The sequence below is a fragment of the Microtus pennsylvanicus genome, chromosome 1 (genome assembly GCF_037038515.1).
Source record: "Microtus pennsylvanicus isolate mMicPen1 chromosome 1, mMicPen1.hap1, whole genome shotgun sequence".
In the NCBI taxonomy this organism is placed as follows: Eukaryota; Metazoa; Chordata; class Mammalia; order Rodentia; family Cricetidae; genus Microtus; species Microtus pennsylvanicus.
Window position 1 is genome coordinate 82275328 of NC_134579.1, and position 18607 is coordinate 82293934.

An 18607-nucleotide genomic window follows, 5' to 3' on the forward strand; every position below is an offset into this window, starting at 1 on the left:
CCAGTCACCTGCATTCATGCTCACAAACCTACATACAAACACACACAAATAAAAAGTCTTTAAAAAAAAAAAATAGCCAGGGGTGGTGGCGCACAACTTTTAATCTCAGCACTAGGGAGGTAGGCAGATCTCTGAGTTTGAGGCCAGCCTGGTCTACGTAGTGAGTTCCAGGCCAGCCAGGACAACATAGTTGAGACTACCTAAAACAGTAATAATGTAAGGAGGCACTAAGATAAACACCCAACCTCAGATAGAGTCAGAAGGGTGGGGAATTCATGGTCATCCGCAAACTCAAAGCCAGCCTAGGCTGACAGCAACCTGTCTCAGAAAAAAAATTAAAAATATTTAACCTTAAACCAGGTAGCAGTGGTGCACGCCTTTAATCCCAGTACTTGGGCGGCAGAGGTAGGTGGATCTCTGAGTTCAAGGCCAGCCTGGTCTACAAAGAGTTCCAAGACAGCCAAGACTATTACACAGAGAAACCCTATCTCGAAAAACCCAATTATATATTTTACCTTTAAAGCCTTTAAATTCTCAGACGATTCTGGCTCTTCCCCTTTCAAGAGGTCAGTGTGCCATTGTTCTCAGTGGGATCCCTGGGGCACCCAGCAGCTCTCCAGAATGTACCAGAAACAAGTTCTTAGGCACACCCCAAAACTGCAGAATCTGACTGAAAGGGCAGGGTCCGACCACCTGAGTTTTAGAAACTCCTCTATGTGACTCTGATGCTCTGAAGCTCTGCTTCTCAAAATAAGCGACCCAGGGATACCTGTGGCAATGGGGCTAGAATACAAATGTTGGTCCAGTAAGTCTAGGATGGACCAGGGATTCTGCATGTGGGACAAAGACACTGATGCTATTGGTGCTGATGCTAACGGTCCACAGGCCACTCTGAAGCAGCAAAGGTCTAAAGGGAGAACAGTCACTCTCCATATATATTTTAGTCATATGGCCATGCCCTCTCCTTTATCATCTACTTTTTTAAAAGAGCAAACGTAGATTAAGGAAACGTGAGTTTCAAGGGGAAAATCCCCCTGCCTGAAACTTGTTTAAGAAAGAGTCCTGTGCTGCCAAAAGCTGGTCTCAAACTTGCTAAGTAGCGGAGGATGGTCTTGAACTTCTGATCCTTCTCCCTCTACCTTCCTAGTGCTGGGATGAGACAATCTGCACCACTATGCCCAGTTTATGTGGCATAAGGAATCAAACCCAAGGCACTCGACCAACTGGGTGATAGCATTGGCAGTTTGCCAGGACCTGGTCCCTCTTAACCTCATATCCCTGTCCCCATCTCTCCAGCCTACAGGCCCCAAAGATAATTCCACAGTTGCCCCATCTCCCCAGTACCCCCAACCCTCCAACCTCATCTTAAAGTCAGAAGCTAGGTCAGTCCACTGTCAACTTATCACTCCCTATGCCTGACACACTTGCCTCCGGACTCCCTCAGCCTGAGACTCAGGACCCGGATCAGGGTGTGGGCAGATCTGGCGCCCCTACACAAGACACAACACAAGCTTAGGAACGGGATCTGCTCATCCTTTATCTCCTGTGGGGTCAGCGTCCCTCCAGGGCCCGATCTCGGGCGATAACCGCCTCTTCAAACTTGATCATGAGTGTGGTCCCCTTGTGCCAGTGCGCTGTAACCTTGGCAGGGAAGCCACTGTGTGTGAGCACAGCCTCCACGATGCCCGCCGTGAAGCTGGCACAGTTGAGTGTGCTGTTCTCCTTCGGGACCGAGATGTAGGTGTTAATGAGCGGCTCCCTCTCAATGATGTAGAAAGTGCGAGCGTCGTCATTGGCCTGCTCCAGCTTGTCGGCCTCCTTGCCGAAGAGTGCCTTCCACACTGCGCCCTTGACGAACAACAGCGCACCCAGCACTTTGGTCTCACGCCGGGCACCCTTTTCCCGGGCTACCAGGGCATCCAGGACTCGGGCGCCCACCTGGCGGCCTAGGGCAGCCAGGCGTGCCTGAAGCTCGGCCACAGAGAAGACGCGGCTCTGACAGTGCTGCACCAGCTCGGAGAAGAGAAGGGCAAAGGCGCTCAGGCTCACCTCGGTGCGTGGCCGCACCAGTGCACGCTCCAGCAGCGCCGATTTCCCGCGCGTGAAACGCGCTTCCATGCCGCCGCCCTGCAGGGAGACCAAAAGTCAGGGTGATGGATGGATGAGGCCTGGCACCAAGCGCCAGAGGGAGAGCCTGGAGAGGCTCTAGGATAGCCACACAACCCAGCTGCACCAGCGTTGGGCACTACGGTGCCAAACAGATAAGAAGGAAACCCGACATTCAAACTCCTGGTAAACCGCACCCGATAAGCTTTAACAAGCAAAGCATACACAGAGGAGGAGAGCTCTATAATCTTGCCAGCCAGTGGGAAAAAGAAGACAGATGAGAAGTAGTGAAGATGCAGAGATGACTCAGCACTTCCGAGCACGTCTTGCTCTTGTAAGCACTTGAGTTCAGAGTTCAGTTCCCCCAGCACCCACTTCAGGTGGCTCACACCCACCTGTAACCCTAGCTCCAGGGAGAATCAGTGCCTCTGGCTTCTGCTGGCACTGCGCTCACATGCACAAACCCACACTCAGACACACACGCATATACATAATGAAAAACAATTAAAAAGAAATCTTTAAAGAGGATTAACGGGAGCAACAGAAACGATCCGAAAGCTGGAGACCCAAGAGGTTTCTTATTCATGAAAAGCACTTGCAGCTGGGGACCCAGCTCAGCTGGTTCAGAGCTTGCCTAGTATGCATGAAATCCTAGGTCCAATACCCAGCACTGTATCAAGCCAGGTACAGTGACACACTTCTGCAATCCCAGGACTCAGGAGGTGGAGGCAGAGGCAGGAGGATCAGATGTCAGAGGTCATCATCTGCTACATATGGAGTTTGAGACCAACCTGGGCTATATGAGACCTTGTCTCAAAATGGGGGGGGAGGGGGGAGGCTGAGCAGTTAAGAATATTTGTTGCTTTGTAGAAGGGCTGGGTTTGAATTCCAGCACCCACATGGTGAATCATGTGGACCTTCCGTAACTAGTTCCAGGAGCTATTCTGCTGCTGAAGGCACCAGACGTGCATGCGTGCGTGCGTGCGTGCGTGTGCAGACAGAACACCCAAATACACAAAACAAACTTCAAACAGATAGTCTTCCTAAAGAACTATCACCGGGACCGACAAGATGGCTCAGGAGTAAAGACACTTGCCTGATAACCCAGGTTTAGCCCCCAGAACTCACATAGTAGGTGAGAACTCACTCTCAAAAGCTGTCCTCTTCCGCCCATGCACGCTCACAAAGACGCACTGAATAAAAGCGTAGCTTTCAAGAAGTTAGCACATGGCAAGAGAACGGCTGAAACTGAAGGTGACATAGACGCGTCCAGGACACTGGGTGCAGAGGCGCACACCTGTAACCCCAGCACTCAGGGCCTGAGGCAGTATGACGGCTGAAAGAGGTCAGCCCGAGTCAGTTCCACAGTGAGACCCTGCATGATGGTTCTCCTTCACTACCTAGATTTAAGAATCACCATGAAAACACACCTCTGCATTTCCAGGTAAGTTTAACTGAGGGAGGATCTACTCTGAATGTGGACATCGCCCCCTAGGGCTGAATAAAAAGGATGAAGTCACCTGAGCGCGTCATTCATCTCTCTGCTTTCTGCCCATGGATGCAAGGCGACCAGCTGCCTCAGGCCCCTGCCATGTCTTGTGGATGGTCACAGAAAGAGACCTGTCCTTCTTTTAGTCGCTCTGTCAGAGATCTGACCACAGCAACAACGAGAAAGGCTCTAATACACCCTGCCTTTAAAGCGGACGGTTGAGGAACGGTGAGGAGACAGAGGACGGTCAATTATGTTTTCCCTAGCTGGCGGGTGCTCCAGCCCAGACTACCCTGGAGACCTTCCTGCTCAACCCCTCCAGAAAAGCAAGTGACTGACAGAAAGAGGGTGAGTCAGGGCCAAGCCAGGAGAGTGTGTAGAAAATCCCCAACCCTATATCCGGGGCGGGGGGGGGGGGCGGCACCGAAGGTGTCTAGGCGTCTCCACGGTGACCCTTAACTATAGATTTTCCATTGGGAGGTCGCATCGCACAAACTCTCTAGAAGGTTGCACGGATGGTGGGGAAACTAGTGGAGGAGCCAGGAGGAGGCACTGGGAGCCTCGGGGCCTCCCGTGCCTTCAGCAGGGGCCCCCAGCAGTGAATGGAGACTCTACCCCGGAGCTGGACCTCGACGCGTCTCCAGAAAACCCTCGTCACTTCTGGGGGGATGCATCGGAGCCGACGGCCCGCCCCTACAAAGCACGTCCTAGGGACCCGGTCCTGGGAGACCAGTACGGACCATCCTGCCACCCAGCTGGGGAGCAGACAGTGCAGAGAGCGCCACAAGGCTGTTCCGCTGAGCTGTTCAAGGGCCGGGACCCCAAAACTCGCATTACCTCCCAAAACCCAAAACAGACTGACCCGGGAACGCTGCTCGGGACGCACAAAGAAAAGACGAGCCCCTTGCGTGCAGGAGTGGAGTGTTGGGCCGGGAAAGGTCTGAACCGGAACTGGGCTGCCGTAGGTTCAGCGGAACTTCTTGACGGCGTCGTAAAAAAAAAAAAAAAAAAAAGCCCGAGTGCGCAGGCGCGTGTGGGCTAAACTGAGCTCACGGAGGAGCGGGGTGATGCGGTAACCAAGAAGGGCGCTAGGGGGCGCGCGCGTCCTTCCCAAGTCAGCGGCCCAGAACTCCAGCCTGCTGGGGACTAGGAGAGCCGGCTTGGCCTTTGAGCAGGAGCACAGACATACCCTGGGGCACATGTTTTCTTATGAATACCTGTGAGGTGTAGGTGTGCGGCATTTTCTCACGGTTTACCCAGACGTCTGATGAAGGACACTTAATCCGGGGGTGTTTTTCCATCTTCCACAAAAGGTGTGGCTCCAATGCTTTAGTAACAGTCGTAGGATTACATGTATTTATTTGTTGTGTATTTCTATGGGTCAGGAGAGAAAGTGATAGGACAACTTGCAGAAATGAGTTCTCCCCTTCCATCAGGATCAAACCCAGGCCATCATCCTGAGCAGCAGGCGGTTTTACCTGCGGAGCCCTCTGACCACTAATATTTCCTCTGTGTGTCTGTGTCCAGTGTGCCCATATTCCTGTGAGGAGAGGCCAGAGGTTGACACTGAGTGGATATTTCTATTGCTCTGGGACTTATTTTTAAGACAGGGTTTATCTTACTGAACCTGAGTAACCATTTCTGCTAGCTGGCGGCATCTCAGGAAATCCTATCTGCCCTACAAACACTTCGCTGGCAGCTGTTCTGGGGTCATAGGTGTGCACCAACACATCCATCTTCCTCTCTCTCTCTCTCTCTCTCTCTCTCTCTCTCTCTCTGGAACTGGGAATCAAACTCAAGTCTTCATGCTTGTACTTTACCCATGGAGACGCCTCCCCAGCCCCTTAATCGTTTTTGTGCTGTTCATTGGTTGGTTGTTGGTTGTTTGAAAGAGGCTTGCTATGTAGCCCACGCTGGCCACAAAATCAAGATACCTTGGCTTCCTGGACACTGGGATGACATATGTGCCCAGCTCTTCCTGTATTTAGCTGACCTTGATAAGAGGAAATGCAAAAGGCAGAGAATGTGGTCATTTTTTCCTGAAGTCCATTCATATTTCCAACAGGCATATGACAGCTGCATGATGAATTGATTTATTTCACAGTGCTGGAATTGAAACCTAGCAAGTGCTTTCCAGCCGAGCCATGCCCTGACACCACATCTTTAGTTAAAACATCCTAGCAGCCACATTTGAAATGGTATGAAACAGTAACCTGAATTGTTTGGTTTTTCTGTGCTAAGTGTGGAACTGAGGGCCACACATGTGCTGAGCAGGTGTTCTGCTGATAAGCGGCATCCTCAACTCTAAGCTCATTTTAATATTGTGTGTGCGGTGTGCTTGTGTGTGTGCGTGCTCATGCGTGCAGAAATGTGCATGTCACCAGGCACAGGGGAGCACACACCCTTAATAAATACCAGCATTCTATAGGCAGAGGCAGGTAGATCTCTATGAGTTGAGGGAAGCCTGATCTACACAGGGAGTTCCAGACCAGTCAGGGCTAGCTACTTAATGAGATCCTGTCCCAAATGGGAAGAGGAGGAGAGGGAAGAAGAGGAGGCCCTGTGCCTGTGGAAGCCAGAGGTCAACCATGGGTGTGTAGACCAGTCTGGCATCAAACACAGAGTTCTGTTTGCCTCTGCCTCTTGATTGCTGGGATTAAGGGCACACAGCATCACACCTGGCTTTGGTTTCCTTTTTGGAACAGGGTCTCTGGCTGTTCCCCAGTCAGCTGGGGTGGCTGACCATGAGCCCCGTGGATCCCCCGGCTCTGTCTCCTCAGCACCGGGATTACAGCTGTGCACCAACATATGTGACCGTTCACGTGGGTTCTGGCAATGTAGCGAGGGCTCTAAAGAGTAGATTATTCCTGGAGGGACCCTTGTACTGCTGGGTGTTCCCCTAGGACCCCGGATTAGGTACAGACCACACCCAAACACCAATTTCCAAGTACGAATCAAACACAAAGAGATCCTTTATTAAGTAAGGCGAAAAGACCAGGTGACTGAATCTTAACCAAGCAGAAACAGCAGCAAACGGCTTTGCAAGCATTAGTTTCAAGAGAGAAGAAGGGAGGTTTGTGTTTGAATGAGGCAGGGTGTGTTGGTGAATTCTGATTGGGTACTTAATTTGGTTAGTCAAAATAATAATTTTGATTGCTGGACCTTGATGTTCTCATAGCTGGACCTGGGTGATCAGCCTCGGAATGAGTCAGTGGCCAATAAGAGAATAGACATTGAGGGCTGGCTTCAGGGGTATAATCTAATGGGTTAGCAAGGGTGAGGAAAGGGGAAAGGGCAAAATCTGCCGGTGCCATGTTTGCCATGCTCAAGCCTCTGTTTGCCGTGCTCGGGCCTGTGTCGGCCGTGCTCGGGCCTGTGTCGGCCGTGCTCGGGCCTGTGTCGGCCGTGCTCGGGCCTGTGTCGGCCGTGCTCGGGCCTGTGTCGGCCGTGCTCGGGCCTGTGTCGGCCATGCTCGGGCCTGTGTCGGCCATGCTCGGGCCTCTGTTTGCCGTGCTCAGGCCTGTGTCAGCCGTGCTCGGGCCTGCTAAAGCTCTTCAATCCCCTGACCCAAAATACTATTTTTTAAATGTTTTGCTTTGTTTTGAGAACTAGGGAAATGGCTCAGTTGCTAAGAGTGAAGGGGGCTCTTTTCCAGACCCCAATTAGGCACAAACCACACCACAGAGATCCTTCAAGAGGGGAAGAAAAGTTAAAGTGGCTGCTTTCTGACAGGCAGGAAAGCAGCAGCCAATGGCCTTGTGGGTGTGATTCTTAAGAAAGGGGAGTCTGTGTTAGAATGGGCTAGGATGCAATGATAAAAGAGAGGATGAGGGAGAAGGGGAAGGGGACGAGGGAAAGGGGTAAGGGGATTTGTCTCAGAGGGACAATGGACTGACTGCCTCTGCATAGAAGGGAGACAGACACAGGACACAGGCAAATGATATATATATATATGGGGAAATTCCCTGTTAGGATGAGGTGTTCAGTTTTAATTTGGTGAACCAAAGGGGGCTTCTGATTTCTGATTTCCTCAGAAGGAGGAAGTGGCCAAATAAGGGAGTAGACCTTGGCGGACAGCTTAGGAATGTAATCTAATGGTTTTTAGCAAGGCAGAGGGGACAAGGCCTGCCTGAGCCACATGCTCAAGTGGGCTAGTGTCCTTTCAGAGAGTACTAGTTGCCCTTGCAGAGGACCACGGTTCAAAACACCAACACCCACATTGGTTCAGAACCATTCCAGGGATTCGATGCTCTCTTCTGACCTCCATAAGCGTGAGGCAGCGTGTGGTGCAGATTCATGCAGTCACATATGGTGGTTCAGAACCATTCCAGGGATTCGATGCTCTCTTCTGACCTCCACAAGCGTGAGGCAGCGTGTGGTGCAGATACATGTAGTCGTATATGCAGTCAAAGCACCCATACCATAAAATGGACAAGTCTAATTTTTAATGTTTAATAGATTTATTACATTTTTATTAATTTTGTGTGCATGTGTGTATGCTTGCTTGTGTGTGTCCCATAGCATGAGTAGAGGTCAGAGGGCCACTTTTGTGAGCCAATTCTCTTCTTCCATCATTTGAGTCCTTCGGGCTGACAGCCCCAATACTGCTTTTAATTAGTATAATACCTCCCATATTGTCCTGGTGGGCTTTTGTCAATTTGAGAAAATGCCTCCAGCATCTGGGAGGTAGAGGCAGGAGCATCAGGAGTTCAAGATCATCCTTGGCCTCACAGGTCAATCTTGGAAGTAAATGAATATTAATATGTTTTTCATTTGCCCAATTTCTATCAGCGAACATTTCTACTGGTCTAAAAACAAATAAAAAGCAAAACAACAAAAACAGTAAATACAACTGAATATGGTGCTGAATGCCCCAGCTCCTGTGGTGTAATGGTTAACGCTCTGGACTCTGTATCCAGCGATCTGAGTTCGTATCTTGGTGGAACCTGTTCCTTGAGGAAGAGACCTGGTCAGTCATCCTCATCAACTGAGACCATGAAACCCAATGTAAACGGGCTGCCCATACTTCAGCACTGCAAGGGACGAGTTTCACTTTCCTTGCCTATAGCCGCTGCACACTGGAGGCTGTGAACGAAGGAATTGTTCCTTATATGGACCCTTCAGCAAGACTGAACCACCGCTTAGAGATTCCGTGGTGGTGGAGAGGCTGGAATGTTGCAGGTCCGGAACCTAATTACAATGTCTGCTTGGTTCTCATTGTCTGACCTATTGGAATGTATCTACTAGCAGAACACTAGAGTCCAGGAGATAATATCTGAGACCAGTAGCAGAGATTTCTCCACTTTGTTGCCTGCCTAATTGATGTTTCTGCCAATGTATTTGACAAGCATTTTGCATCCGCCACTATCTATAACCATATATAACCACCACTATCTAATAACCCCCCAAAATAACCATAATTACATTTTTTAAGTCTGGATATATATATCCCAGGATGGTTCTGAACTTGCAGCGATCCTCCTGCCTCTGCCCTATCAATGCAAACACACAACTCTCACTTCAATAGTAATAAGAGATAAGTTTATTCTGGAGGTAAATTATCAATGGCTGTGGCCCAGGGAACACAGATTTATATCACCCCCAAATTCTATGCTATGCTGTGATAAAAGTCTATGAAGTCTTCCTAGCGCCGGAACAAAAAGAAATCAACACACTCAGGCGGGAAGAGTTGACCCAAATTGAATCGTTAGGGCAATTTATCAGACTTTAAAATGAAAAGCCCAGGGCGAGCAAACTGTAGGTGAGGGCAAAGCAAGCAAGGTGCCCAGGGGAGAACGAAGACAATAAACAGTCATGGAGGTTAGTTAATCACACGTGATGGGGACTGGAGCTTTAGAAAAAAAGACTAAGGAAGCCCAAGCCAAATCGTTACGGAGCTTAAAACCATACTCAGACAGGGGCCATCATCCTAAAAGAAAAAAAAAGGGCGAGGGACGGTGCTTATAGACTCAGCTAAACCTAATTAGTCCAATCTGTACTGAGGAAGGAGAATTACATCATCTGAAACTGAAGCCGCCTCCCAACGGGTGGTCCTTACCAGAACCCTGACCCACGCCATTGCATTAACCCTTTGGAGAGGAGACAAGGGCCTGGAGAAGACTGTCGCCACAGCAGATCAAGAAGCCGGCGTTGGGTAGCGCAAGGTTCCAGAAAAGGATCTCGGAGGCGAAGTGGAGCCTCGAGTGCTTCTCCCGATAAAGCAACGACAGACACTCTTGTGGAATGGGGTAGAAGTCAAGAGCTCTACCCCAGTATGCATGCACCAGGACCCGGGGTTGTAGGGATGGGGTTGGGCGGTACTGCACGCCAGCCGGGAAGGGTATTGTGCAGAATACGTGGGAGACCCCTCTACCTTTATGCTCTGAGAGGGTGAGCTGAGCTGCTCCAGGACTGGTGTCTCAAGACCTCCCAGTCAACACCCCCACCGCACTCCGCCCCAAGAACAATCCAAAGCAGATGGGGTGGGAGACGCAGCTGAGATCCACAAAGAAAGGACGAGGCCGATGCAGGAAGAGCTGGGGTCTCACCGAAACTGCACCGGGCTGTTTGCGAGCGCTTTGAGTCATTAAAAGGGTACCGTGCGGGCTCAAGTACGGGGAGGGGCGGACAAATGCACACCCAGGTTTGCGAGAGAGCAGCCGCAAGGGGGCGCGCATGTCTACCTAACTCAGCAGCCTACCCTGAGCATTTTTCTATTTTGAATTAGCTACTTAATGACATTTTCATACGTATCTAGTTTGGGTTGACTCTTCCCTTAAATCTCCGCTCTTCCATCTTCCTGGCTCACAATCCCACTAGGACCCTACCTCCCCAGTATCCTTTCCACTTTCTTTCAACATATATGTATGTGTGTGTATATATATATGTTGTGTGTATACATATATATATACATATATGCATATGTGTGTATGAAGTTGGACTCCACATATAAGAGGCAACATTTTGCCTTTCTCAGTCTGGCTTGTTTCACTTAACACAGTGATTTCCAGTTCCATCCATCTTCCTGCAAATTTAATTTTTCTTTTGTGCTGAATAAATTCCATCATGAATATGTGCACCACATCTTCATGGCCATCAGTTGATGGACGTCTATGCTGTTTCCATTTCCTGGCTATTGTGAACAGAGCAGCAATAAGCTCTATTACATCATCCATTGTATGGATGAGCAAGTGTCTCTGTGGTAGGATATAGATTCCTGTGGATATTTTTAAATTTTATTTTTATTTTAGTATTTGTGTGTGCACGTGCTATGATATGCATGAATGGTCAGAAGTGGCTTTCTTGCCCCACTGTGTGGATCCCAGGGATGGAACTCAGGTAAGACGATGCCAAGTACCTTTTATATTCTGAGCCAGCTCACTACCCACCCAAACTCGTCTTTTATAGCCAGAGCTGGCCTTGGACTCATGATCCTCCTACATCAGCCCCCCAAGTGATGGACTTACAGTTCAGCTGCATCGTGCCTGGATTACAGCAATGAATGATCTGTCCCATCCCAAATCCAAGCCCTAAATCTAGTCTCCCCACCAGTCCTGAACTTCTGTCCCACAGACAATCCAACAGCAGCTCGAGAGCCGTTATCATTCCTCTTGGCATTTATCGTCATGAGTCAGAAAATACAAGCACAGAAATTAATGGGTGCATTTGTGTACACGCTCTGAACCCACAAGATGACACAGCCAAGCACTCTAGGAATGACACACAACGCAGTACATCCCCAGAGTGTACACACACAAAATAGCCACATGCACACATACACGCTCAAGCTAATGGGGAGGCATATCCCACATATCACCTACACCCACACTCGCAATGACACACTTTGAGGGCTTCACAGGAACAGCTATCCAACAGGACATGCCTATTCTCATATACGTCAGGCCATACATGGCCTCTTTGTGTGGCCCATAAAGAGTAACACATGCTGTGACATCCATGTTCTCTTTCCACCGTAGCACCCTCTCCTTGGATGCATGGAAACTCCATATGCCACAAAATGTCCCCTTACGGGCACACTCTTCAACAGTCATTCCCTCAGACGGATAATTTTCTCTACGAGGATGAATGGCAGACTCACACTCAAGCCGGGTACCCCCATTTGCCATCTTCACTAGCAGGTGCAATCCCAAGTCCTTCCAGTTATGGCTGTGATGTCCTCTTATTTACTTAGAAGTGGGCGCTGTCAGAGAGGAGAAAGCTGAGGTCAGGCAGACCGGCACTAGGTCTGGAACTCTACCCCAACGCACCTCCCTAGCCCCGGCTTACGAGTGAGGACTTTCTTCTCTAGCTCCTGAAGGGTTTTCTTGATGTCAGTTATATCTGGTGGGAGGAGAAGAGACAGGCAAATCTGGAGTAGGGCCGCAAATAAAGCCCTAATATCATTAGCAGTTTTCAGTTTGAGTGAAGGAGATTCAGATGTTGGTGGTTCGCGGTAGTGAAATGGTGTGTGTGTGTGTGTGTGTGTGTGTGTGTGTGTGATTTGTGCATGTGTATATGTTCACAGTATTTGCACTTGTGTGTGCAAATGTGTAAAGAAGTCAGAAGCTGGCACCAACTAGCTGTTTTCCTTTATGACCTTATTTTTGGAAACATGGTCTCTCATTGAACATGGGGATTTGGCTAGACTGGTTGACCAGTAAGCCACATGTATCTGCCTATCTCTACCACCACCACCCTTGCCCAACTGCTGGGGTTACAGAGCTGTGCCACCATGCCCAGTTCTTACGTGAGCCCTGGGGATATGAACTCAGGTCCTCATGTTGTACCTTACCGGCTGTGTCACCTTCACAGCCCCACCAGTGTTCCAAGCGCCCAAACAACTCCACCCAAAGAGAGCAGGCCTGTGAAGGAATACCTGCTAGCACCGTCTTCAGCTTGTCGTTTCCACTCTGCACTTTGCTTGAGACGGTAGCAATGTTACTCTTGGCCTCCCGGATGCCCGTCTGGACAGCTTTCCAATGATTGTCTTGCTGATCCTGGCACTGCTGCACCAGGCTTGAAACTACGGGCACAGCGTTTGAGATGTTCAGATGGCCGCCCCTCTCCTGTCCCACCAGCACCACTGTGGGCCTCCTTTGCTCCTCCCACTCACCATTCAGAAGCTCCACTCTCAAGCTCCACAGCTCCCTGGACATTTCAGAATCTGTTTAGGAGAGGATAGAAAAGCTTTTAAGACCCCCACCCTCCTTTTAGCCTTCTTGGAAATGGAGTTGGGGGAAGGGAGAGGTAGCAGAGGAAATTCCACAATCCCGCCCCTCTCCCAGCTCCCAGGATCACTTGCTTTTGACCAGGACCAAGGCCGACAGGATGATGCAAAATGAAAAGATGAGAGCGAGGAGGACATATAAGATCATGATGGTTCTGTGAAACCAGGGGGGGATCTGGGGTGTGTCCGGTGATGGCTTGACCTGGGCTGGGACGAAAACACAGGGCACGTGACTTGCAGAGCCCAGCCCCACCAACCAGGCCTTCATTACTGTCTGTAGCATCTATCATCAGCACCGAGGACCACCGAGGACATCCCCACTCAGTGAGTGTCAGTACTACTATCTTGTATTCCTTACACTGTGACCCTCACATTCCTCTCAACAAATTCTGTCACCCAAAGACTAAAAGCGCAGCCAACAGCACTGCCTGAAGCATTTTCAGAAACCCCGCTTCCATCGTCTCAGCTACAAAGCCACCCCCACCAGAGTACGTAACAGTAGTGTTTGGGAGGGGGGGGGCACTGGGTATCCTCCTCTGTCACTCTCTGCCTGTTTCTTTGAGGCAGAGACTCTCTTGTTTATTCAGCAAAGCTGGGAATTAGCACGACCCTCTTGTCTCCACCCCTTGGTGCTGGGGTTACAGGCATACACAGGACACTTGGTTTATTCTGTGGGTGCTGGAATCTGAACTCTGGCCCTCATCCTTGTGCGGCATCACTTTTAACCACTGAGTTATCCACATCCCCAGTCCCACAATCTAGTTAGTTAGCTAGCTAGTTAGTTAAGGTTTCTTATATCCCAAGCAAGCCTCCAACTCTCTGTGTAGCCTACAATGACCTTTAATCTCTGCTTTGAGCCCCCAAATGTTAGAATAATAGGTGAGCACCCACACCCAGTTCATACAGAACTGGGGATTGAACCAGGGCATTGTGCATGCTGGGCAAGTTGTCTCCAGCTGAGCCACAACCACAACTGCATGGCCATCTTTAATGCCACCAACCCCACACTCTCCAGCACTCACCCCTCCACGTACTCCTTAAGGTTAGCGTGGGGGTGGGCAAGCAGGTGTCTGCTCACCTTGTTTCTTGGGTGCTGATTGTTTGAGTTTGAGCTCTTCCTTGTTTCTGAAGGCCAAGGTTATATTCTCATAGTCAGGATGTTGAGTACCTGTGTATGGTTTGATGAGAGGAGATGCTGAGACTCATCCAGATATTTGGGGCGTTGGTGGGGGAGTTCAGTCTAGGGGATTTATAATAAAGCATGCATAAAGGACCAAAATCAGCCTTGTGATTAAGCAGTGCAGATGTCGTGAGCCCCTCGAAGAAAGGAGTTCCTCTGTCCTGACCGCTCTTACCTCAGGCTTCCTCATTTCCCCTTCCCATCCCAAGTGTCCTGACCTTCATTATGGCCTGGTTTCCTCCGGGTCTTGTCCTGGGAGGCTGATGCCTGCATTCTGCTTGGTTGGTTGAAAGAGATTACCACAGCCTTGGGCCCTGGACCTCCCAAGTGTTCTCATATCCCCACCTACCGGAAGGCGTCAAGACAGATGAGGAAATCTGAGGGTGGACGGGAGGGAAGAAGGCTTCATCTCCTGCTTTCAGGGATCCACACCAGATCTCCTGCTCAGAGGCATCTCCAGTTTCCGCAACACTCTAAATGACTCCTTTAGAGTGACAGAAGTCTCATGGATGGCCAAGAGGGGATCCTAGATGTTAGGACAGAAGAGAGATTTTGAGGAAGCCAGAGGGTCTGAATGGAAAACACACACATGGTTTTTTGTTGTTGTTGTTGTTTTGTTTTGTTTTGTTTTTTTCCCCAAGACAGGGTTTCTCTGTGGCTTTGGAGCTGTCCCAGAACTAGCTCTTGTAGACCAGGTTGGTCTTGAACTCACAGAAATCTGCCTGCCTCTGCCTCCCAAGTGCTGGGATTAAAGGTGTGTACCACCACCGCCTGGAAGATACACACATGGAACAGACAGATGGAATGGGCCTGACTGCATCTCCCTGACTTTTTTGGGGGCGGGCAGAGGACAACCCCAGCTTTTGATCCTCAGGCAATGGCACCTTGTGTTTAAGGCAGCCTCTCTCAGTAGCCTGGAGCTCACCAAGTACGCAAGGCTAGCTGGGCAACAAGTCCTAAGGCTCCCTCTTTCCACCTCCCCAGCTGGGATTACAGTTGTGCCCCGCATGACCAGCTTTTCTTCTATGCTTTCTGTTTCCACAAGAAAAGCTGTATCAACTCAGAATCTGACTTTTAAAACAGCGGCTGAGTTCCCTCTCCCCAAAACACCTTCCTCCTCCAGCCCCACTCCATAGCTCAACCCCGCCCCACCCAAGTTCTACTTTTTATACGAGTATCACATGTTAACCGATTGCACCATGGGAGCAAGACGGATGTGAGGCAAGAAGAGAAAACCACTTTGACACCACACCTACATCTAAACTGAGGGCAGACCCAAGTCCGTAACAATTGCCCTGGTGGCGTCCTCAAGGTATTCTCTCCCCCCCACATGGACACACCAGAAGGAAAAAAGGCACTCACTCCATCTATCTGTTCCCCTTCCTGGTTCACACACATGCATTCACATACATGCACATTCAAACCTCCAAATGCCTTCAGTCACAGCTCATGTATGTATGCCACACGCTTATTTGCATACTTTTGTAACTATGACATATCCACATGAATATGAATGCGTATTCGTATATTTTGAGTGTCTATCGTCTAAGTGATGTCTTAAAATTTTTAAGACTTTATTTATTTAAGGAACTGCTGGAGATATCACCACCATTGGCCTCAAATTGCTATACAGAGCTATAGTAATAAAGACAGGATGATATTGACACAAAAACCAGTGTGTTGCTCAATAGAAATTAATTGAAGACCCAGACATAAATCCTCATGTCTATGGACACCTGATCTTTGACAAAGACGTGAAAAATACACACTGGGGGAAAAAATAACACCTTCAACAAGTAGTGCTGGTCAGGCTGGATGGTTGCGTGAAGTAGAATGCAAATAGATCCATATTCATCACCCAGAATAAAACTACAAATGGAACGAGAACCTCAACGTAAGGTTGTATATACTGAATCCGATAGAAAATGAAAGTGGGAATAGCCTTGAACTCATGGGCCAGGAAAAGGCTTTCTGAACAGAACATTGATAACATAGGCACTGAGATCAATAATTAATAAATGGGACCTCATGAAACTGAAAAGCTTCCGTAAGGCAAACGTCACTATCATTCAGACAAAGCAGCAGCCTACAGAGTGGGAAAAGATTTTTACCAACTACACATCCAACAGAGGGGCTAATATCTAAAATATATTTTTTAAAAACTTGAAAAAACTAAACATCAAGAAAACAAATGACCCAATTTAAAATGGGATATGGAACTGACATAGAATTCTCAAAAGAGTGGGCTGGAGAGAAAGCTCAGTGATTAAGAGCACTGGCTGCTCTTCCAGAGGACCTGAGTTCAATTCCCAGCACCCATATAGCAGCTCATAAATGTCTGTAATCCAGCTCCAAGTGATTTGACACTCTCATACAGACATAAAATCAGGAAAAACATCAATGTTCATAAAATAAAAAAAATATTAAAAAAAGAATTCTCTTGACAAAAAACACAACACTTAAAGAAATGTTCAACACCCTTAGCCATCAGGGAAATGTAAATTAAAACCACTTTGATATTTCATTTTACACCTATCAGAACAATCAAGATCAATAAAACAAATGACAGCTCTTGCTGGGAAAGGGGAACACTCATTCATTGCTGGTGGGACAGCAAGCTCGTGAAACCACTATGGGAATCAGTGTGGCAGTTCCTTGGGAAACTGAGACTAGATCTACCAAAGGACCAGCTATACCACACTTGATCATGTAACCAAAGGACCACTAGAGCCTAGATGTTCATCAACCAATGAATAACCAATATCTGGTACATTCACACCATGGAATATTATTTAAAAAATTAGATAGTCAAGTGATGGTGATGCACACGCCTTTAATCCCAGCACTGGGGTGGGGGGCAGAGGCAGGCGTATTTCTGTGAGTTCAAGGCCAGCCTGGCCTACAAGAGGTAGTTCCAGGACAGGCTCCAAAGCTACAGAGAAACCCTGTCTTTAAAAAACAAAACAAAACAAAAGATGCCCCCTTTGTGCCTACTGAATAGGTGGATGGCTGGTACCAAGGGTGGAGAAAAGAAAAGAAATTATGCCAGGTAGTGGTGGCAAAAGCCTTTAATCCCAGCACTTGGGAGGCAGAGGCTGGCAGATCTCTGTGAGTCTGAGGACAGCCTGGTGTACAGAGAGAATCCCAGGACAGCAAGGGCTACACAGAGAAACAATGTCTTGAAAAAATCATTTTTTTAAAAAAAGTGAAATCATGAAATTTTCAAGTAAATGGAGGGAGCTAGAAAGACATCATCCTGAAGGAGGTATAACCCAGCCCACAAAAGACAGATACGATATGTATTCTCCTATGTGTAGATGTTAGCTTTTTAGCCTTCAGTATATATACTACAATCTGCAAAACCACAGAGGTTAGGTATAGGGTAAGAGACTGGACATGGGGACAATCTTCAAGAAAGGAGAAATAGAATAAATAGTTATGGGGATATTGGAGTGGGAGGATTAAATGGGAAGGCGGAGGGAAGAGGGGGTAAGGGAGGGAATACAGGGAGGAGCAGCTAACAATAAGTGCCATTTGAGGGGCCATATACAAACCTATTCCTGTTGATGTTTCCATATATGTGTGTATATATATGTGCATATATATGTATGTGTGTGAATGAAAGAAATGTAAATGAAGTCTCAAAATAACAGGGCAACAATGCTCCAACTAGACTAGACATCTTTCCCCACCAAGTGAACCCTCCAGTGCCAGGAATAGGTTATATTTACTTGAATTGGCCAAAAAGGGCCCCCGTGCAAACCCCAAAACAACTCCAGCTACTCGTGTACATATGAACCTGTGTGCCTCCAAGGCAGATGGAGCCCCAACTATTAGTATAAACTGATAGTAAGGCCCTATTTGTTCAAGACAGCACCTACAAAACTCATAGACCATGGAGAAGTAGAATTGGTGTCTACTTAGAACCCTCACCCCTACTGACTAGTGTTCATGGTACTGGAAGGTACTCTGCCTGCTACCAAAGGAGAGGGGTAATCTCTAAGGTAGCTACAAGCCCTGTGGCCCACAACAGTGACTTTCCTGAAAGAAATGCTGATGCAATAGTGTCACAAGCATTGTGTGAGTAACCAAGCACTCTCTGGCTGGATTTGGGGGCCACTCCATGAGTCTGACAATGCCACAGTGGCCAAGAACCTGAGATTGGATTGGCCATGGATCTAGGGGAAAACCAAATACTATTGTTATGCTAAAGGAACATAGCAAAAAAAATGTCTCCAAACAACATTCTACAATACCCAGAGATCAGTATCTCGCTCAGTTGTTATCAGAGAAGCTTCTTCTTGTAGTAGATAGGAGCTAACAAAGAGACCCCAAACTGGACAGTGTGCAGAGTGAGAAAATTGGGAACACTCGGTCCTAAATTGTAGCACGATTAATAAAAACCCACAGACAGATATTGGGGCTCAATCTGAAGGTCAGAAAAGCAAAACAGCCATAAAACTCCAGTCTTATATTCTTCTCTGGTGCTGGGATTAAAGGCGTGCACCACTACTGCCTGGTTTCTATGGCAAACTACTGTGACCACTGGGAATAAAGATGTGTGTCACCACTGTGTGGTCTGTAAATCTGCCCACGGTGGCTGTTT

General features: G+C 48.4%; 2 protein-coding genes across 2 annotated transcripts; both read right to left on the reverse strand.

Annotated features, from left to right (window-relative positions):
- Nucleotides 1-83: 83 nt before the first annotated feature.
- Nucleotides 84-4584, reverse strand: Trappc5 (trafficking protein particle complex subunit 5). The gene is made up of 2 exons (XM_075971082.1): nucleotides 4458-4584; nucleotides 84-2127 (listed from the first exon to the last, which is right to left on the reverse strand). The coding sequence occupies exon 2, from the start codon at nucleotides 2116-2118 to the stop codon at nucleotides 1552-1554; it is 567 nt and encodes a 188-aa protein (XP_075827197.1). The 5' UTR covers nucleotides 2119-2127; nucleotides 4458-4584; the 3' UTR covers nucleotides 84-1551.
- Nucleotides 4585-9678: 5094 nt separating this feature from the next.
- Nucleotides 9679-13983, reverse strand: Mcemp1 (mast cell expressed membrane protein 1). The gene is made up of 6 exons (XM_075967668.1): nucleotides 13900-13983; nucleotides 12897-13028; nucleotides 12708-12758; nucleotides 12471-12617; nucleotides 11882-11935; nucleotides 9679-9830 (listed from the first exon to the last, which is right to left on the reverse strand). Exons 2-6 carry the CDS (start codon nucleotides 12967-12969, stop codon nucleotides 9679-9681), a joined length of 477 nt encoding a protein of 158 aa, XP_075823783.1. The 5' UTR covers nucleotides 12970-13028; nucleotides 13900-13983.
- Nucleotides 13984-18607: the final 4624 nt, after the last annotated feature.